Below are 22,506 nucleotides of genomic sequence, written 5' to 3'. Positions count from 1 at the left end.
ATTACACTTTATACTGGAAACTTTTTTTTTCATTTCTGATCTTTGAGGCAAGTTAGCAGATCTAAATGATGAGATGTTTAGGGAAAAAAAATCACATGTTAAGTATCAAATTTGCTTCAAGAACCTCAAGTGTAACAGAAAAGGAAACAAAACCTTCTAGAATATTAGAGTACAAAAGTGGTTCTAAGCATAAACATTTCTATCACAAACTCTCAAACAAACCTTGGAATTGCTGGCAAGACATTAAATGTCCTTTGGACAGGCTCTTGAAAAGTCTTCATGCATTGTTATAAAAACATATGTAAAAATCAAATAATGAAACCATTATAGGGAAGCAGATGAAACAAAGGAGTATCTTTTAAAAAGCATTCTCTTTAAAAATACATATAACATCATCATGTAGTCTTAATACAAACATCACAGCATTTGAAGATCAGCACCCAGAAAAATAAAATTACCAGTTGAAAGAGTTTTCTCTCTCCAAGTCAGGTTTCAAAGCTTCTCAAAGACAAGCACAACTTACCTCTATTCGAAACGTTCGACTTGTTGCAGGTGACAAACACTCTAACAGCTCATCCTCCTGATGGACACCGATGATTTTGTAACTTACAATTTCTAGCAGCCTTAAAGATAAACAGGAAAAGCATTTTTAAGAAGGGAATAAAAAAAATTAAATGCAACATTTCTTTCTCAAATCTTGAGAGATTAGTGTAGAATGTAAACTGATGCTGCTACTGTATTTATAAAATTTTAAATTCAAAATTTAGTAAAAATTAAGCAGTAAAGCCATAAAAGGCTAAATTATTTCTGGCTCATGGCAAAAAGCCAAGATGTGCCACTACAAAATATAGGTTTCTGGTGGAGATTATTTTATATATCCTCTTTAAATGACCTCACTTTTAACCCCTGTAACTCCTGAGAAGTGAATAGCATGAAATGCTTGGATTTGAAAGAATAACTCATGACTAACAAGTGCAATTGATGAAACTCAAGGATGTAACTTTATTAAACACATAAAAATTTAATAACTGTGTAAAAATTGTATTTATAGCTAAGACGAACCCTTAACAGTGGCAATCTGGAAGCTTTTAACACAATATCACATTTCATCTATTAATAATGGTTTCTACAGTATTTTAAATTCTACAGATGCTTTGCTGCATAAAATCTACATGATCACATAGAAGAAAACATTGTCTTCCAGCTTTACCTTAATTTCCCTGAACCTTTTTCAGAGAGTTCTACAACTTTTTTACATTCTTCTAACAGGTCCCGCACACACCCATGCTTATCTGGATATACTGTTATTTCCTGTGGAATTTGAAACACAAAAATCATTAGAAAATCTGGAAAAGTAAACAACCACTATAGCACAGAACACACTGAATTGTTCCTCTTAACCACTCATCTTGAAAAGATAACTTAAATCAACATCTATGTAATCTTCAAAATTTTTGTTTAAAGATCTGATTTTTTTTACATTTTTTGTGCTCTTCGGGGGTTTTTTGCTGTTGTTTTGTTAGATCTTTTTCACATCATGTACAACTTTGTTCTATTTCTGTGTTACTCAGGGGTAGATCCATAACCACAGCCATACCAGCTCTGACACAGAAATGACAGCAAGTGTGTAGTGGCTTCACTCACCTCTTCCCTAAACTGGCTATTTAGCCATATGCATTTAAAACTTCTTCTGTTTTCAAAATCAGTTATCTTCATTTTGAGCTTAAGAAAGAAAAGAAAAACACTTTAGGCGTACTTTGAATAGGGCAGAATTATTTTTATAACTCACCCCAGTGAAAAGAAAAGACTCTTACCTGTTGATAGTAGAGTTTTTTTGGTTGCCTAGGCTTGAAGAACTGCAGAAGATCTCTTAGAGTACCTTCATAATTATGTCTAAGAGGATTACCAGGGCCATCCCTATAACTACAGAAGGAAAGAAAACATGTTCTTAAAATCCATCTCTTCAAAATCCATTACTGCTCAGTAAATTGAAGCACCAAGAACATTTTTATTACTGGCTTCAAGTTTCATGTAATTGCTAAGACAGCCTAAGCAGCACAGCACACAGAACTTTAGTGATTTTTAAACACAGCTGGGCTGTGGGAACAGAAAACCATTCAGGGTGTGTGCTAACTCTCCTGGATGTTTACAAGCTCACTGATGTCAGTGCTGCAGGCTGGCAGACCGACATTCCTCTGGAATTACTGGCATAGCAGCACATGCTTTAGATTGTGAAAGGTTAATTTGTGGAGCCATATGACACAGCAAATTCCACAATGACCACAGCACTGGAAACTACAAACAGCTACTCAAAGTCTCACTGATAATGAAGGGAGATAGCCTCAGGTAACTACAGAGCATCTACACTCCATGAATACAGAGAGCTGTAAGTTTTGTGTGTGCATTATTCCTGAAGCACATACACTACTTTCTGCTCTAGTTTTATAGAGATTCAAACCTAGTTTTACACAAACATGTGTAAAACCACCACTTTAACCAGAAATATCCCTTTGAGCACCTGAGAACTTGTTAGATTGTAGTCATCTTCATAAAACCTCATTTGCAGACTTTGAGGGAGGGGAGAATTCAGTGAAGTACCTCCTGCATTTAAACTTTAAATCAGCAAGAATATTGTTTTTGTGTGCGCTTGTTTCTGCTCTCCTCCAGTCTAGAAATCTGCATTCACTGAAACAGCACTTGCATTAGCTTAGCAATTGATCCCACAGCATCAGGCTTTGAAGTAATTAATGATTTTTAAAATGACATTTACTAGAACTCTTCTAAAACATGTAATTCTTTGAGGCTCTAGAGACAGACATTGCAAGACTCCAACTGTCAAAGCAACCTGCTGTGCTTGCCAGAAAGGTAACATCTTACTGGTAGAGAATTAGTTAATGACCTGGAAAAGGCTAATTTTTGAGGAACAGCTTAGACACAGAATACTAAGGAATTTGTCTTACCCTTGGGACTTGAAAAATTGTAATAGCATTGGATCCGTGTTAAGTCTCTGAGCAACTGTCTTTGCAACCTGAAAATAAATTTTTGGTAAGTTCTGAATTGTTTCACACAGTTATGACATTGCTCTACAATCATACAGTCATTCATTCCATGACAGGAACATTATGCTACTGGAATTCTGAGAGAACCCACTATGCCTACCTCCCCAAGGATAAATAAGCTAGTATTGTTAGCTTCTGAACACTTGACACAGAATAAGATATTCTAAGAAAAAAAAAAAAAGAGGAAACTGTTTTATTACATATGTTACTGTTGTCAAAAGGCCACTAAAGCCACAGGAATTGCTCCCTTCTTATTTGCTTGTTTTTGTTTGGTTGCTTTTTGCTGTTGTTTTGTGGTTTTTTGGTGTTTTTTTTGTTTGGTTAGTTTTTTTTGTTTGTTTGTTTTGTTTTGGTGGTTTTTTTTTTTTTTAAAGTTATAGTATAAGGGAAATAGTAAGACTTACTCCGAAGATCCCCACTCCTTTAATACACTCCAAGTTAGTTAGCTTGGTGAGTAATAACGCCACATTATTCCCATGAGTTCACTTTACATCACTGCCTCACAAAAGGCAGGGGCATTTTGGTTTTGCCTTACCAAAAAACCTCAAACCATACAGACCTTACACTTCAAGTGAAAAAAAAGTAAGAAGAAACAATTGGCCTAAAAACAAATGATGAGAACAGTATAGCAAAAATCATCCCTGACTTTTCCTATGTATGTAGATGCTCAAAGGTTCTGCCTTTGGGGACAGAAAATAAAACTGTGGTTTTAAGTAATTTTTTTTTGACATTGACAAAAGCAATTGCAGGAGAACTGCAGGGAGTCAAGTCTACTCAGACTCTTAACAGATCAGACCAACTTCATTTTTTTTTCTTATGTTTCCATGTCCAGTTTTCCTCATCTAAACACCCCAACCCATTATCAACACAACAGGTTTGATCTGTTAGTGTCATTGTGCATTAAACTTCACCGTGTAAAGACAGTAATACAGCCTGGTCTACAAAATAAATATTGTTGTTGATATTACAGGCACAAAATAGGTAATCACTAGATTCCCAAGGTGTTTTCCTTTTAATGGCCAAATAAGTTGAGCAAGTTTTACATATCACTTTGAAAGCAAATGCATAATTTAATGAGAATATAATTTCCCTGACAGAGCAGAATGGTCTACCAAGAAAGAACCCAATTATCAAATAACTCATTATTAATAAAACTGTGGGGTTTATAGTATTTTTTTCTCAAAAGCCTTAGTGGCTTCCTTAAATTTTTCATTGAAAATGAAATGTACACAATGCAAAAAATGTATATGGACGGTGTAAGAACTTTTCTAAAAGTATGTATAATGCATTTGTGAACTAGTGCAAAAGTTACTTTCCAAACAATGAAACAAAAGAGAAACGGGACACATGCCTGAAAGTAATTCATCCTATTGGATAAAGTAACAACAAAGCCTGGGTCATTGGGGATGGTTTTATCACAGAAAATGACATCCACACGGTGATAGAGGTCTCGGAAGTATTCCTTAGCTGTCGGCAGCTCACTGTTATCATTTTCTGGGTCATCCCTACAAAAGCAAACAAATGATGACACCATTATACACCACATTGTTACACAGGCAGTTGGGGCTTTAAAAACATGTTCTACAGTAAGTCAGCAACAGTGGAGAGATACAGAGATGAAGTTTAGAAACCTTTTGCAAGAGCCACCACTGGTACACAGTAGGACCGGTGCAGTCAGCAGTGACCCAGAGCCCGGCGTGTCTGTACCTGCTCTGCTGCTCCCCTGGCAGCCCGGCCCTGCTGGGCTCCTGTGGCTTCACAGCACCACTGCAGCACCACTGCAGCAGGAACTGTCCCTCCCTCCCACCCTGGCACATCCCTGTGTGTCTGCACTAACGCTGCACGGCTTTCCATGAACCCCTGTATCAATCGCTCTGCACAGAGGATGGATGGACAGCGTTCCTTGGCACAGAGAGGCAGAACAGTGGGCACAGGGGCTGGTTGGGGTCACTCCTGACTGGTACCCCAACTTCTCTGCAGAGAAATAGCACCAGGGTACAAGCTGTGCACTTACCCAGGAGTCAGCAGCCAGCCAAGGGTGCATAACACCAACTGGGTCAACTGGGAATGCGAGTTCCAAGGCATGACATGAGAAATACATTCATCTCACATAATCTGGGGTAAGAGTGCTGAAGATAGACTAGCTGGCTTCCACCCACTGTCAGCCCATGGAGAGAAACAGAGCAACACAGTTGGGTGTGACCATCAGGAGTGAGAGCATAGAAATGCTGATTTATAGCCCTGCCAAGCTTATGAAAGATCCCTTTATTGGATACAAGATGCAGGAGCTCCCCTTTTGCCAAATCTCCAGCTGAAGCACCAATACACCTACGAGTGGCTCGTGCTCAGGCAAACTAGGAGCATCTCATCACTGCAGACCAGTAAGGACCTGATTGTGAGCACAAGGGAGAGGCAAAAAGGGAAAGCAGTTCAGTGTGGATCTGGGCTGAAAGAGCTCCAAGAGCCTTGTCCAGTGGCCATGGTATCTGAAATGCTGGAAGGCTCTTCGGTGTCTGCGTTACAGTGGCTCCAGTACAAAGCTGAACAAATCAGATGCAGTGCTGAACACACTCTGGTAATATTATGAGCTATTTTAGATTATTGGGTTTCTAAATTAGAAGGACACCTTTTCCTTAAATAATGTGGCACACGATACTAAAATACCACTGATATTTACACATTTCCCCTTGGAATAAACAAACGTGAACTGCAGAGAACACATCTACTATTGGAATGTAATACTTAGCTCTTGGTAAGAAAGCTAAAAGGAAGCTCAGCTTTCAAAGTGAACCAGGTGATATAATTACAATAAGATGCCCCTTTAAAATACCTACTTTTGAAACACTATGATGTCACCATCCATGAGTTCATCAAGAGCTTTATCAAGAGATACATCATAGTCTTGAATCCTTTCTGTTAAATTGGGTTTAACTTCCTGCAGTAAAGAACAAAAATTATTGATCACAGAATAAAAGACAAACATAAAGGTCACAAATAAGTCACCAATAGTGAAGAAATCAAATAAGGTAACCTATACATTCTTTCAACTGAAACAAATGGATAGCTATGTATCTATACAAATCTAATGTATGTATTATTAAATATATGTATGCATATTACATACTTATACTTGCTGATCTCTGGGCTGACCCAGGGATAAAAGCACCTGTGTAAACAAACTGGAATGGCACTGTAACCCTGGCCTGCCCAGAGCAAAGAGTACAGTTCTGCTTTTTAGGATGGCAGTGTGTGTGCTGCCCTGGAACCACCAGAGAGAGCAGCAGGACTGCTACCAGAAATTGCAACAAAAACACAATTCCTTCTTCTTACTCTGGCAAGCACTTCGCCTTGGCCAGATCTGCATCATCAGGACTCAATAAATGCAGCAGTTATGAAGATTCACTGCTTGTGTATTTATGCAGAAACATCACAGCAGACTAAGGATTTTGTTTACTGACTTTGGCATGGGGAAGGAAGGAAAAGATGAAATGTTTTCTCAACTTCACTAAGGTGGGCACTGGAAACACAATGGCCAGTAATGTCAGCAGCATTAGCTTCTCTGACCCAGGTTCACCACAACAAAGCTGCTCATATAGAACCTCAGGGAGATAGTTTTTTTGGTTTTAAAGATTTACACTTTTATCTGTATAATATAAAATCTGTTTTGAAATTAACTCTCTGCTGCTACTCTTTTGCAGCACTGTAGACTTTAAAGTTACAGATTACAGTGCTGATAATTTATAAATTACAATTGTTATGAGCAACTTTTTAAATGAATTCGTCTTTTTTTCCTTTACAGCATGCAAAAGACAAAAAAGTTACAAAAAAATCTATCAATCCAAACCTCATAGAGGATAAGGTTAGTTTCTTGTGGAAATCCTGCTCTCTCACACATAACTGGAAGCAAGTCACCTGTTGGAGAAAAAAGAAGCAATGTGAAATGTGTAGCACTAATTGCTAGAGAGACCAACCAAGAGAGAAAGGAGAGAATCCCTTTCTTTACCCTGGGTATATGGTTCTACAATGCCTAAGAAACAGCCTTCCACACTTAAGTTTCCCTTGTTGACATTCAACCAGACACACATTTATGGTTTTTTTCAACTTCACTTGAACAACAAAAATATCTGCAAGTTCATTGAAAATCCAAGAGATTAAATAACACTGCTTCTTCCCCAGAAAAAAGGTTTAATATCTTTAAAAAAATTAAAAACAGCTAAAATACAAAATCTAAAAATATGTATAAATTAACAAAATGAGACATTAAAAATGAAAAACTAAAATACTCAGTGGGTATTTGCTGAATTCCTTAAATGGACCCTATATGAAAATCAAGGCTCACACATAATTCAGGCTGAGCAGCTGCTCAGGCTGCCATGGTGAAAGGTTCTAGAAGAGTTACATGAAAAGCTATTGGGAGGGAAGTATCAAATCCCAAAGCTTCACAACAGGTCTGAAACAGCTGTAACACCTGGTGAGTACAGCAACAATGAACCGACCACCTGTGGGGTTTTGAGGCTCAGACCTGCAGAAAATGTCGCTGACACCACATGGGGAAGAAAACTCTCAGGTGCTGGGTGAAATAAGAATTTGTTTCTGTAGTTTACCTTTGGTTTCAGTGATGGAATTATTAAAGTATATGCAATCTACTTTAAAAACTTAAATGATCACAATGAAATTGAAATTCAGAACTCACGTATTTTACAGGATATAGGGGTGTAGATATGTCCACAATAATTCAAACTCCGAGTTTTCGGATCATACATCTTCAGAAACAACATTACATCATCTACAAAGTAAAAACCAAGATTTAATTATTAGTAAGGCTTAGGGAGGGTGAAGGAAATCACCCATTTTTATTTACACAGTAACAAATATGTCTTTATTAATTTGGTGCCCTTAAAATATAGAGAGCAATTTATTCAGTGAGTCTAAAAACATTCAAAGCATGCCTTCCACTTCAAGAGAAATGAAGGAAAATCTAATTTCAGCACTGTAGTAGTTTGATGGATACATACATAGTTGAACAAAGGAGTGCACAGCAGTTTTGGAGATACACCCAAAATGAAAGCATTTTGTATTTTAGAAATGTTTAGCCCATATGCTTACGATCTTTATCAAATTTGGGTAATGTTGCTCCAGTAGCAGCCATCTCTGGATCTACTGTTTCCAAAAATATTGTCCATGGATTCTCATTGTCACTGAGCTCAATCATCTATATAGAAAGATGTGAGAGAAGGAAAAAAAAAGTCTCTGAAGACCCTAATATAACTTGGTATCTGCATTTTAATCAGATACAAGAACTTTATGACATTGTACAATAAATGGGAGAGGTTTTTTAAAAAGTTGTGTTAAAGGAAGTTTATGGAATTTATTAAGACAAACAAATATATATATGAAACAACCAAAAGCTTTGATGAAGCAGTAACAGTATGTTTACTTAAAATGAACCCACTTTATCTTTCAAAAGGTTACCTACAGCTATCTTTATAATGACATGGACATTAATTTAGATTAAAAGGACAATGAAACCGATCATTGTTTTCTGTAGTATTTAGACACATTTTACACAACAGAATTCCTTAAATACAGAGGGTTTTCCCCTTTTGTCAAAGGGACAGTTTTGTTTTAATCTAACATAAGAAATCATGATTACACCTTTTTCCCACAGCAGAAAAATCATGCACCAACCACACTCCTGCCTCCTATCCCAATTAATCCACTAAACACCAAGTTTTCCCAAGTACCAAACTTTCCCAGACACAATGAAATTAATTTTAAAGTAAAAGCCTGAAAAATCTTATGCCTCAAAGTTTGATATTCTTCAAGAGAACTAAGAATCACAGGAGAGGTACAGAACTAATATCATCTCTCAGTGACTACTTACCGTTTTATTGCCATCTGCTTCATTATCTAACATTGCAGGTCTTTTTGTTCCATTACTTCTAGCTTGCATTGGCCATAATCTGATTTGATCCTGGGGAAATCCCTAAAATAAATAAAAATGGGGACAGGAAACTAAATCAAAACAAGGGAAAAATAGGTTAAGATATTTTCATTAAACTCAAACAGATCTTCTGTGTTAAAAGGTCTAAATTATGATCGCTGTCAAGATGAGGAGAAGGTAAGGACGATAAAACAACTATAATGTAACACAATAAATACATGCAGGTATTCAGCTACAGAAAACTCACCATTGTTTGAGAGAGGTTTTGAACAAATTCTGTAAGGGTGGAGTTTTTTAATACTTTGAAAACAGTGTATTTCACTTTTTCTTCATCATACATATCATTGCCTTGGTGACCACAGAACTGATCCTCTGCCACTATCTGAAAAATTATATTTAAAGGTTACTTTTCAAATCAGCCTACGTAATACCTTCTCAGGATGCTTTACTGTGCAACCTCACTGGCCCTCTGGCACAATGCTAACACTATTCATGTATTCACGAAGCAAATTTGCAAGAATACAGATTACAATAAAATTTAAAAATCATGATTGATAATCTCATCAGTGCAAGTAATTAAAATACATTAATTCTTACAAATCCTGAGCAATTAAAAACCAGTTGTTCTTAGATCCTGAGTCTTAGAACATGCTCTAACAATCCTGGCACTTGGAAAAAATAAAAAGGCTACATAATTCTGTGACTGGTGCAATGCAAGGAGGCCCCTCCCTGTATTTCCCACAGCTCCCCTACACACTTCGTTACCAGAAGCACAAATAGTGCAATGCTGCCAGTGTCCCACTGCAAACTCTGCAAATGCAGGGCAGAACAAGCTGGACTTCACCAGTATCTCTGCTTGTCAGTGCCAGAGAGAACAGGCAAGGAAACATGGAGGCACATGGAAAATGGGTTCTACTTCCCTGTGCCAGATGGGCTCTGGAAAGAGCCATAAACAGGGTTCCTTAGGGCAATTCATAACAATCTAGTCCATCTGGCTTTTCCAAAAAGGTAATTGCAAATATAAGCACTCTCTCCTTCTGCTTCTACTTGATGAGCTCCTTTTGGCAATAGTCCAGACCTGCAGCCTATGGCTAGATACATTCTAATTTTAGAAAATAATTCCTGAAGGAGATAAAAGTGCAGTGGCAGGGCAACCATTTGAAATAACCTGCTCCTTTTCCTTTTCACCTGAACTTACTATTTTTATTCACAAGCACAGTATATTCTAAAGAAAACAGAAATGTTTATAACATACAGTACTGTGTGTTTTATTACGATTCGTTGCATATGTAAATACACTTAAAAGCACTAATAGTATAATTTCTCTTCAAAAGCTACTTCAGAAGAAAAATTAAAAAAAAAAAAAAAAAAAAAGGAGGAAAATCAAGGTTTGGCTCCAGGGTGGCTCAATATTCTAAATTTTCATGGTGAAGTAGTTGTGACTTGATCTGTTTCAAAAGCTGACCTGCACTTGCATATAGAGGTGAGCTTCCTGCCTCTCCTTCCTCTTCTGAGCTTCTATCCTTTTCTCTTCTTGTAGCCTTTCTACAAGTTGTTGAGGAATATCATGGTCAGTGACAGGCTGCAGAACTTCACCTATAAAGCAGATTTTATGAAGTTATTTCAAGATCTACATCAAACAAGTTCTTTTTCAAACACACTTGACTTCCTTCTGATTTGAAGTAAAGAAAAAACTTTCTTCATCTTTCACTTAAAAACCTGGTTTGATATCATCATGCTTTGGCAAAAGAAGCACTTCTACGACAAGCCAAAATGCACCACTCCCATGAAATATGTATCATAGACTTTTGAATGAAATATTCAGTTCAGAATTAAAAAAATATTTGCCACCACTCTCTTTTTAAAGCATATATGTATCTACACGTTTACGATCAATGTGATTTAATTCCACTACTCAAGTCAGTTCACTGGGTTTTCCATCTGTCGTAGTTTGACACAGGAAAAAAATTTTCTCAGAAGGAAAAAGTCAATCCAGTCAGAAGTCAAGTTTAGATATTAACACTTAAAATAACTAATTAAAAGTAAACACGGCTCTGAGAACACAGAAGGATTAAAAGCAAAATTCCCAAGAGAACTCGCTCTCTTTAGTTCCAGTCATCAGAAAGTACAAACTGCCCCTGCCCAGCAATGAGCTGGGTAGAAGAAAAGAAGCCATACAGCCTGCAAAAGTAAGCCAAAAAATAAAAAGTCTAGAACCGAGCTGGGCCAGCTCCTGCAAACAAAAAAGTAAAAAAAACATCTAAAATGTCTTTGTTCTCCCCCACCCCTCAACCTAAAAAGAAAAAAAGAAAAAAGCCTGCAAACACCTAAAAGTTTGCTAGCAGAAAAAGTCCTGCTTTGCTCTATTCTCATTACATTTTCATAAAGGCACTAGCATTGTGCCAGTGTCAAACCATGACACCATCCTAAAAGCCAGCCAAGGTTGAAGCACTTTGCATGTGCCTTACTGAGCTCAAAGCTGACCCAGAGCAGCACATACTCTCTAAAAGTGAGAGAACAGCTGGTCGATCCCACGGGATCTCTACGTTGAGTGTAAATAAGGCAGTCCTGCTGTGCAGGACCACAGCCAAGAGTTCAGAGGTAAGGCAGCCCTGATGCCTGGCTCTCAGTGCCCTTTGAGCACGGGGGGACACGTACTGAGCTTGGACTCCCTGATGTAGACCAGCATGTAGGCGTTGGTGCAGTGCCGCACGGACAGGTCGTCGTCGTGCCCGCCGTAGTTGTGCTCGATCGCCTCCTCCTTGGTGCACCTCGACACAACGTCGTCATCGAATTTACACCACTAGCGAGGAAGTTTTACAGAAAGGTGATTTTACACGTAAAAACATGTTCCTGAATGATAAATTAATCCTATTTCTGGCATGTCTTTCAGCTCTTTGAAGTTACTAAAATTATCTTCAAGCGGCATGACTTTTAAAAGGAAATCTAGTTCAGTATAATTTGTGCTACCTGCTACTTGTGCTCAGCATAAGGAAGTCCATAAATACCAAACCTTCACTGAACATTTTACAGTGATTACCAAAAGCACAGTAATTATTCCAATAAGCTTCTGTTAAGACTTCAAATATCTAGTATTTCTGTAGGAAACAGAAAATTGACTGCATCTGTTGTAAAATGAAATAAAAAGCAGTGATGCACAAGACATCTAGTAATTCTTTATACATTTAAAGCAATATACATAGAATTTTAAATTAAACCAATAAAGCCAATTAAGAATAAATTACAAATAGCAACAATACACAGTAAAATCTGACTTCTACTCTTACTGTGAACAATCATTTACACACAAAACCAGTCAACTCAAGGGAAGAGGCACCTGACCTATAAATGTCCGATCCAATCAAGTCACCTAAACCTGGAACAGTGGGACATACACAAACATGCTGAACTTCTGAGTCACAGAAACACTAGAAATAACTCATATTTGCTTCAGCAAAGTCAGCCTGAAAAAAAATGCTGGATAAAATCTGATTGCAGAACTTCAACACATATACACACAAGGGAAGGGATTTCCTCAGTTTAAAAGTCTTTTGTTAAAAGCCAAGTGTGTATGCATTCTTCTTTCAGGGGAAGAAAATTCTGAACATTTGCCCATTATAAAAACTGCGAGCATGCATTTACAACGGACAAATACTTTTAGATGCTTTTAATACTCACTTTGCCATCGCCCTTTGGATTTAAGTAAACAACATAATGTCCACCATGGTTATCTCCACTGTGTACTAGAACTGCATGGAGAATGTAATTTGCAGGATCTTTAGGATCTGTTTTTTGCAAAAATTCATCTAATGGCAACTGTTCAGGAAATTCAAACCTAGTTTCAAAAAGAATGAAGACAATTTTATTTGTAGTTAAGATAAACACACATTATTAGGCACTATTATGGAACATTATGTGTACTCCTAAAGCAAAGGATAAAACTTGAACATGTTACTGTTACAATGCCACTTCTATCCAGAACATGCTGCACACAGTGGCAGAATTTATACTGTTTAAATATGGAATAAAAATAAACTTTTCAAGCAGCTCAGGAAAGCATGCCTTCAGTAACAAGGGCAAGAGCACTTCAACTGAATTAGGGCTGGTTTGGATTAACTGCATCAAGGCAAAAGCTTTAAAATCTGTTATTTTCTAGCAGACAAATGCAGCTTCCCTAGCACAGGTACCACTGGACTGGAGCATTACTCTGAAATATCTCACCTTGGTGAGAATGAGATAATTGCAATAAACATTTAGTTTACAACCAACCATGTATCTCCTTGAGAAATTATCAGCCTCTGCTTACAGTGAGTGGGCAAATGGCTCTCCCTCCATTCATGGAAACAGATGGAGGGCAAGCAGGTAACTCCTTACTCATCCTGCTTACTCTGGGGGCAGCCTAGCCACACACTGCACAAAGAATGCTACACAGGCCATTAAAAGACACAGGCACCTGTTCATGGTCAAAACAATCACTATGGATTCCCAAACATTCAATCTGTCATTCTGAATTTCAACATTCAACCAGTGCACCTTTAGGGGATCTCCACTGTGTGTGACTGCTCATGCCTGCCTCTCAGAGCTTAGTCAAAATCAGGATTTTGGGAAGCTATTTTTTACTAAAATACATTCACAGGTCTAAATTCTACAAAAAAAACCAACCCACATACCAAACCAACCCACTTACCTATCATTTATCTTGATGTTTTGGTCAGTCTGAGGATCATACATAAACCTCATGAGCTGTAGGTGTAATACTGGTGGCAGTGTTAGGAACTTCACCCCTTTCTCTGCCTCCTAGACATTTTAAAGGAAATAAAGAGGGTTGAAATTGCAAGATTTTTAGCAACTCAAAATACTTGTTTGTTTTAGACACTCTTCACATAGACTTTTATAGACTTGACAACAATGTGCACCAGAATGTTTCAAAATTTGGGTGCAATTTGAGTATCCTAATGCTGCACCAACTTCACATGAGCTACACCAGTAACACAAAAACTCAATTAAATTAAATGCAATATCATGCAAGGATATGTGGACACCTCAGTGCATTAAAAGCAAGTTACCTGCATAAATAAAATTGGGAGAATATGGAGACAAAAGATCATTTTTGCCTAATTTAGAATTTCACGTTCACTGCATCCTGCCAACATGGATCTGGCTACTGTGCTATACCTTCCAAAGAACTGCTAAAGAATATGTAGAACATTACTGACAAAACCTGGTATGTCAAAGCTGCAGAAATCAGCTTTAGTAAAACATTATTTATAAAGGACTTCAGCTTACTCCAGTGGGTGCAGCAAAGTGCAACTGAAGAGCTCAGAAACATGTGCACACGCATAAATGTTTAATTTCCATGGGTTCACTTGGTGTTCTTGCTGGGAATACAAACATAAGCTGTCCAAAGTTACTTTTAGAGCTATGCTGCTTTTTTACTTGGCACATGGAAAAACAGACTACTTGTAGAGGAATAACTTCTCAGCCTTGAGATCAGTGGAAAAGCAAACCATTCTAGCAACTGGAAGACTTGGACCTATAAAACTCACTAGAAATTAAAATGCTGTAAAATCTGAGCTCCATTTTAAGAAACCTAACACCAAATAAGAGGTGGTATATTAAAGGTTTGTCTAAGAAGAACCATCATCAAAATATTTTGATAAAAATCTAGAATGGCTTTTGAACACTGTTATTTTATCAAAGATAAAGAAATAGTATTTTAAACCAGATTTAAAAAAATAATACCTGCAAGCCATGTTCTCCTGCATCATACTTGTTATCACCATCCAACTGCTCCACTGCAACGTAGTCAATGAAGGACTCAAAAACTGAATGAAAAAATATTGGGGAATTGTACAGAAGAAGGAAAAAAATGTAGGTTTACTCTAGCCTATAATACATTAATCAAATGAAATATCTGGACAGGTGAGTTTGTGTTTGAACATTTCTGTCCTTACTTTAAGCATAGTTTTATATTGTTTAACATCAAGAAATGCACCATATTGCAGAGGCATAGCTAACAATACCAGTAGATTTTACAATCACACAGTTATAGCTGTCTGCCACAACTCCTCACTTCACAACTGTTACACATCCAGCCAGACTCCTCTGTTTGCTGGACTCTTACACATCCTTTCCATGCCTCATACCCCAGGTGCTCAGTAAAGAGATGACAAGGGACCACTGTTATGCTGTACTGAGTAGTTCATTCTTTTTTTTTTTTTTCTTATTACTATGGCCAGATCTAAATAAGACTCTAATTCATCCAAGTTCATCTTTATATTTAAATTATAACTACAGTGACAATACCACTGTGATCACCATGGCACAGTTTTATGACACCAGAAAACTCCTAAAGTTCTTAGAGTTTTATGAAAAGATACCAGTGAGAGAATTAGGGAGGAAGTAACAGGGAAAGGAAGTGGAATAAGGAAAAAAAAAAAAGAAATGTAATGCAGGCAAAAACATTCCCTGCATTGAAAATGTTTTCAATAAGGTGTCCTAAACACATATTTCAAATCACTCTGCACCAACAAATCCATTTGAAAACAAGAGGCACTAAAGTTGTCCAAGATACTGAAGTACTGGATGGGTGCATATCACAATGTATCACTTACTATTTTTCTTTCCCTTTATACTTAGCTGGATGTCATAATAATCTTCTATTCGTTCAGATCGGTAGTCTACGTGCTTGCATTGGATATAAGACTGGGAAGAAAACCAAAACAACACAGAAGTTCAATTTTATAACAGTAAAACGAGAGCAAATTTAAATTATTTTTGAGAAAAGTATAAAATACATACCACCATCTTCCCTCTGAACAACTTAGGAATAGTGCCTTCTACACATGTGCCTTTCATTTTATTTTCCACATTATCAAGCAGCTGAAAGAAAAGTCAGTTTTTACACAAGATAAACTTGTAGTTTTTAAGTTTATTCATCACACACACACGACTACTTAACTGATTAGATGCTAAGACACTTGGACAAAAATGAAACGTGTATTTGTACTGCCATCTCCTTTCTAGTCCTTTAAACCCTCCTTGTTCCCCTAAACTGAGGGCTACTCCATTCCTTTGAGTCTAGAAACCACCACAGTTATAACAATGCATTTCATCTTCAAAACTGCATTTCTCTCCATGGCTATAAAAGTACCACTAGCACATGTTCCAGCAACTTTCAAGCTTCCCTACACTTTACAAAATCCTCACCCACAAAAGGCCACAAGAAATCCCATTCTTTAAGAGAAACCAAGGCAAAAACTCTGCCTTTGAGACCTAATTTAAATTCATCAGGACCACTACTACTCTAATAGTTCCTAAACTATTATACACACACAATATCAAGAGAAATTTATACATCACAGACCAGCAATAAATAGTATAAACATACCACTCGACATAATTCCTGGACATCATGTTGCATGAAGCTGTCCAAAGTTTCCCACCTTTGTAAGGCAAATAGATAAAAAATTACTAATTAGGAAAAAACCAGCTCAGAAGACATTTTTTGATTTCTTTGCAGATCAAGAATGTAATACACAACAAGCTGTACAGACTGAGGTTTGAGACTGGCTGATGCACAGGTTCTCTAGCTGTGTAGGAAGAAGGGGCGGTGAATTTGTGAGAGATTTTGGGAGCTGTTCTGTGCCCACCCCATTTCTCCTGTGTGGGACTGGGGCAAGGACAGCAAAGGCACCCCGAGCCAGCTGAGGAGGCCACAGCCAGACTGTTGCTCTTCCAGCCTACAACCCAGTCTCAGTTCATGGCAAAAAAACTCTTAAATAAAGGCTTAGGAGCAATTCAATGCCATCAGTTTCCACAGCAGGTTTCCAGCTGCCTCTCTTCTGAGGGCCCTTCAGGTGCAGTCAAGTGGTGTTCAGGGATTATTTCAGCACAGGAAAGGAAGCAAATGGATTTATATGAAAGACTGGCTCCTTTGTGCTCATCTAAACAGTTAATCCTGGGCATGCAGCTACTCCAAGGAGGTATTCAGCTTTCTGAACTGTACAAACACCCGGTGTGAAAGCAGGGGTGAGGGCAGCAGGATCTAAATGCCTCACAGCCAGCATGGCACACTGCAACAAGGGTGCTCAGCACTCCTGCCTTCAATAAAACAAGAAGCATTAAGTGTTTCTAGTTCCAGCATTAAATACACTGGTGAGAACTGTAACTTCAACTCAAGAAAGCTTTTTAAGTTCTAAGTCTCTGACAACTTTTTCTGCAGCAGTCACCACTCCCAGTTTTATAAACTCTGTTGACTGTAGGCTTCAGCTTCAGTTTGATGTTCCACCCTGGCCCTGGAACCAGCAGCAGGGTGATCAGGAGCAGTGCTGACTTTATCCTCCCTCCCACTCTCTTCTCAGTGACTCACCCCCACTGTCACACTAATCTCCAAAGTGTGCCAACACCTGTGTGGGGTCCACATTTAAACAAGCTGAATCGAGTGACCTGTCAGATAATTAAGAATAGAAAATAATGCCCTGACTCTCTAGGCTTTAAACACTAACTAGCTCATAGGACAAACCAAAGAAAAAGGTCACACACTAAAATTAGGATAAAGAAGGGCTCCTTCAGACATAGCATCATATTCTACTTAAAGTAGTTAAACCTAGAAATTCACTCGGTATTACTAGGGTATTCCTTTTTACACTCAGTAAAAAGGAATACCCCAGTAGTACCCGAGCACCTAAGGCTCACAAGGTCAAAAACCCCTCTTTGATTCAATGATGAAGGAAAGGGAAAACCTAGACCTTCAAACACATTCTAAAATTCTTTTCCAAGAACAGAAGCAGGCATGAACACATTTTTAAAACCCGGCTGTTGGATACAAAATTCCCTTGGGAATTCCCTTGGGAAAAGTCTCTTCAAGCTACTGAAAATGACACAATTAGGATCTTAACTTGAGATTAAATATTTACCCTATCACCAAGTCCTGTCCTGTAACAGGACAGCAGGAGCACTGACACACCAAATATACAGTGTGCTAGTAGGTAGAGAGTATGGCCAGATAAACAGACAACACTGAGGCTGCTGATTTCCTTTTAAGATTCCCCTAAAGGGGAAGAGTCAAGGTTGCAAAGGTTTTAGGACAGAGCACGATTACAGGCTGTAGCAGCAGATGCAGGATGAACACGAGGACAACTGCATGAAATAGATGATACAAAACGTGTTTTGAAACAGATGTGTTCCTAATGTGTTTTGAAATAAAACACGGCTTTCCAGTATTGGTACAAGACTAGCCTGTAAATACAGTGAGACAAAGTAATACAAAATAAAGTATTTTAGAATGGATTTTATTAAAATCCTACTCCTCACTTACAAGATAGGCAAAGAGAAGACTTGTAAAGGTTATACTAATGTTAATCTTTCTGTCCTAACTTGTGTCTTCAGTATGTTGTAGGAAAGTGTTACAGTAGCCATCAATGGTCAACAACATGGACATGCAAATTACTGCTGTTGCACAAAATCTAAAACAGATTCTGTTTTTTAAAGACATTAACAACACATGAACTGCAATGTTTCAAGACTATTTTGTTCTGAATTTTACTTTAGTCAAATGCATCACACAATGTTCAGGTAAATGAAAACCCCGGTTTTAATAGGTCTGTTTCTGTACCATTCCTCTTCCCAAAAAATCTGACTTTTGGATCAGCTGCCTTTAGTACTGGCTACAAATAAAACCCTATGCAAGTAGACTACAGAAAGTTAACACCATGATACATTAACACTTCTCTGCACCTCTCTAAAAGTCACTTTATTAAAATAGAGTATTTTTAAAGAAAAGCTTTATGAAGGCTTAGTCCAATAAACAGCCCAAGTTTCTGAAACTTACCCAAATGATTTTGTTAACTTTTTAGTTCCAACTGGCTTGTCACTATGTTGCAGCTCATAAAACACTCTTTGCAATGCTAAAGGAACACTTTTGGATGAATCATCTCCTTCTGTGGGCATCATGTAAACAGCCTGAAAAAGCATTTAGTTCAATTAGTATCAGAAAAGTTTATTGCTCATCCTGTTTAATGCATTCTTTCCTCTTCAGTGACTTCCTTCATAGACCTCAATTTAATCAACACTTTTAAAAAGTCTGAAAAAAATATTGCACTGTAGTGTAAAAACATTAATTGTCTGGAGCAACTCTCCTTAGAGCACAGTGGTTAGGAAAATGTGAACAACAGATTCCATTCATGGTTATTTTATCTAAATAGTTCCCTTATTCCAGCCTAGAAGAGTAAATGCACGAAAGCATTTAACACCTTCAAATACCTTCTCATGTCTGGTATGCCTGTGCAATCATCACAGTAGGACCAGATACAGCAGTCAATACTACAGACTTGAAAATAACTGGTTTTGTGAAAAAGCAACCACATGAAACTATAAAGGGCAACAAGTGAACAAAACCAGAAATAGCCCACATGGAGAAAGAAGGCAGAGGAAGCTCTGAGAGTCCCTGATTCATTCATTCCTACTTAACGTCATTGCTGTCCAGCAAATAAACAGCTTAACAATTCAATTCACTGATCATACTGATCTGGGAAGGATTGGGAACAAAGAAATTACACAAATAGACCAAACAGGGATTAGGAGAGTTCAGTAGTCACTGAGATGAGATTTACTTTTTAAAAAGTGTACATCAATGCATCTAGGGGAAAGGAAGAGCAAACAAAAGGGAGATGTTCATTTGAGAAGCATAAATATAAAAAGGAACAGACAGCCCTGAAAGGAGATTAGGCAACAAATGAAACTAAAAAAGACTCCAATATGAAGTAGCATATGAGAAAATACCCTGCTAAAAACAAAGAAATTGCCATCTGAATTTTTGCCTATGAAACAACAGGGAATGATCCACTTCAGTGAGTGAAGTGCTGAACTGGGTGAACTCAGTGCCTCTCCCTCAGTGTGTGCATTAGCCAGAATTCCTGAGGTGTGCAGCACATCTGCCTTAGCCTGGACTCCAGCTCCCCCCACACAGCAAGGGGGCACTGCCTGCAGGCAGCTGGGGACGCTGGGCAAAGCCAGGCACTGCTGCAGGACAGCTCAGCACACAGGGCTGGCAGCCACGTGGGGCACGCACCACGGTAAGGCAACACTGACAAAAACAATACCTGCATTTGGCAAGAGACAAAATAAGAAAGAAAAACAACAAAAGAAGTGCCTAAAATGTTGACAGGACAGTTTTCTACTCCAGTTCTGAGGATCAACTACCTTTTCCAAAAGCACAGCAACAGAAATACTTCAAAGAATAAAGAATATCATCAGAATAGCTACAGTAAGATGAGATAAGAGAACCAATTTCATTAAGAAAGCAAATCCCTTCTGACAGAAAAACAATGCTTAATTATGCAATTGTAAACTAATGATAATTCACATGACTGTACCTTCAAGATTTTTAATTTTCAGAAGTTACCAGTTAATACGAGATGACCTAAAACAGAATCCTGAACACAAGTAACTTCCAAATTTTATTTCTCCTCAGTTGCAAGGTACTCCGTCAGTAATGCTTACACATATTAAAAGGAAGCATTAATAAAAACTCACTGAAATTTATCAACTTCCTTCTGAAGGACAGTTAACAGAAGTCTTTGCCAGGGTAATTTTAAGAACAATAGCCCAACCTCAACCTAGTGACAACAAAAAAAAAAAGTTTTCTTTTTGCTTCATTTTGAGATTTGCTTAAACTGCTTTTATAAATTTTATAAATGGAAGAAAACTGCATCTTAAATTTTATCACTGCCAACAGATTTTAACTGCTGAAACTCAATAAACTTTCAACTTTTTTAATGTGTCTTCAAGAGTTTCTAGTGATGCAGTCTGGAATAGAACTCTGTAGGTTCTGATCTGTTTCTGCCTACAGGTCCAGCTGCTCAGGATCAGATCCATTTAAGTTCTGAGCATCTCCAGGAATGGAGATCCCACCACCTCTCCATACATCCTAATGTAAAGCTGTACCACCCTGATTACCAAAATTTACTTCCTAAAATCAGACCATTCAATTTCAGAACAATTCAAATAAGATAATGAAGTAAATAATTTCCATCTGCTTAATTTTTATCATCCAAATGCAGAATCCCAGTTAGCCAGATTGATCTGGGCAAACCTCAAATATGACTATATATTAGTTAGACCTTTAATTTCACAAGCAAAAGTTATTTCTTTCTTTAAAATATCCACACCAGAACAAGTCAGCAAAGAAGAGTCAGTTTTAACCTATTCCTGTACCTGGTTTATGAGCCTTTTTAAGAGTGGGTGTCACTAGCTTCAGGTAGAAACAGAAGTAGTTGAATGATCAGGTCTCAAATCTTCCAAAACTCTATCATCAGCCCCTATTAACTTTTTTGAGCATTTTATAAAGGTTTTTTTAAAAAAATATATATAGATACTTGCTATATTTAAATAAATAGAAACAAGGCATGAAAACCAAGTCAAGAAAAAACACAGATATAGTCATTTCTTTACAATGCTGATATATTAAAAAAATACTAAAATGCTAAACCTACAGCAGGCTAAAAATCAATCTTGTGATTGACTCTTCCTTCAAAAATGCATAAAATAGAATTCAGAATACCTTGATAATTAATCAAAATCAAATCTTTTGCCTTTAGTTCCCATTTTTTAAAGTGTTTTTCTCATATACCATCTGGACAATTAATTCCCTTCCTATATCTCTCAAGTAATACTTAAATAATAATTTACAATTTACTTATAATTACTACATTCCAGCTGTCATTGAATAAAACCACCAGTTTTATTTCTTTGGAAATTCTACCTCTGTTATGACAAAGCAGACATTTAACACAGCCTTTCTTGGCTCTTCATTCTGTTTCTGTATTTAGGTAATATTGGAGCTTTCTCTAAGTTTAAGTGTTTCTCCACTCTACCACTTTTTAAATATTATCTTCTTCAAACCTTTAATTTTTTTGCCTTACCCTCCCAGATTCTGAAAGCTTGACCTCATGATAAAGGAGTGAGGCATTCTGATCCATGTAAAAAAGCAAGGTCTATTATTTAACACCTGAGATGTTCCCTCAGGAAATGAATACTAAAGAGGGATAGGGACATGTATAGGCATATTGAGAGATATGAGAAAAATTTTAGATATTTATATAATAATAGAATGCTACAGGTAACTTTGAACATGTTGCTTAAAAACAAGAATTACTTAAAGAAACAAAATAAATGCTGTGCATGGAATACCAAGGTTAGGTACAATACATTGGATAACTTGAGAAGAGCCAGATCAGGGAGAAATAGACCAGCATTTACTATTTTAATGTATTTATATAAACATTCTGTAATGTTCTCATGAGTTGTAGGGACTTTTACAAGGGAAGCAGCAAACAGCTCCAAAAGGGACTGAATGCAGCACAAGCACTGGAGGCACTAAAGGGACAACTCAGGTAACAGAGCCCAGGCTCAGAGCTGGACCCCTCTGGGAAGTCACCACTGCCCCTTGCCCACTGGACTGTGGTTAAGCACATAGTTATCAGTCCCAAACAACAAATATCA

At 37.5% G+C, this 22,506-nt stretch overlaps 1 protein-coding gene across 2 annotated transcripts in view; it reads right to left on the bottom strand.

The window, feature by feature from the left end:
• The window catches only part of USP7 (ubiquitin specific peptidase 7), a 70,853-nt gene that overhangs the window by 6,929 nt on the left and 41,418 nt on the right, over window positions 1-22,506 (bottom strand). For both annotated transcript variants that reach the window (XM_030285236.4, XM_002196927.7), the window contains 21 exons: window positions 18,836-18,966; window positions 16,394-16,448; window positions 15,805-15,885; window positions 15,618-15,708; window positions 14,746-14,828; window positions 13,691-13,800; window positions 12,682-12,838; window positions 11,662-11,806; window positions 10,469-10,599; window positions 9,251-9,385; window positions 8,944-9,045; window positions 8,166-8,271; window positions 7,753-7,845; window positions 6,904-6,971; window positions 5,894-5,994; window positions 4,411-4,564; window positions 2,961-3,028; window positions 1,815-1,923; window positions 1,645-1,722; window positions 1,211-1,311; window positions 524-623 (listed from right to left, as the gene is read on the bottom strand). In XM_030285236.4, the coding sequence (XP_030141096.1) occupies window positions 524-623; window positions 1,211-1,311; window positions 1,645-1,722; window positions 1,815-1,923; window positions 2,961-3,028; window positions 4,411-4,564; window positions 5,894-5,994; window positions 6,904-6,971; window positions 7,753-7,845; window positions 8,166-8,271; window positions 8,944-9,045; window positions 9,251-9,385; window positions 10,469-10,599; window positions 11,662-11,806; window positions 12,682-12,838; window positions 13,691-13,800; window positions 14,746-14,828; window positions 15,618-15,708; window positions 15,805-15,885; window positions 16,394-16,448; window positions 18,836-18,966 (2,199 nt within the window). The remainder of the gene's footprint in view (window positions 1-523; window positions 624-1,210; window positions 1,312-1,644; window positions 1,723-1,814; window positions 1,924-2,960; window positions 3,029-4,410; window positions 4,565-5,893; window positions 5,995-6,903; window positions 6,972-7,752; window positions 7,846-8,165; window positions 8,272-8,943; window positions 9,046-9,250; window positions 9,386-10,468; window positions 10,600-11,661; window positions 11,807-12,681; window positions 12,839-13,690; window positions 13,801-14,745; window positions 14,829-15,617; window positions 15,709-15,804; window positions 15,886-16,393; window positions 16,449-18,835; window positions 18,967-22,506) is intronic.

The sequence above is a fragment of the Taeniopygia guttata genome, chromosome 14 (genome assembly GCF_048771995.1).
Source record: "Taeniopygia guttata chromosome 14, bTaeGut7.mat, whole genome shotgun sequence".
NCBI classification, from domain to species: Eukaryota; Metazoa; Chordata; class Aves; order Passeriformes; family Estrildidae; genus Taeniopygia; species Taeniopygia guttata.
This window is presented reverse-complemented; position numbering and strand designations above follow the sequence as displayed.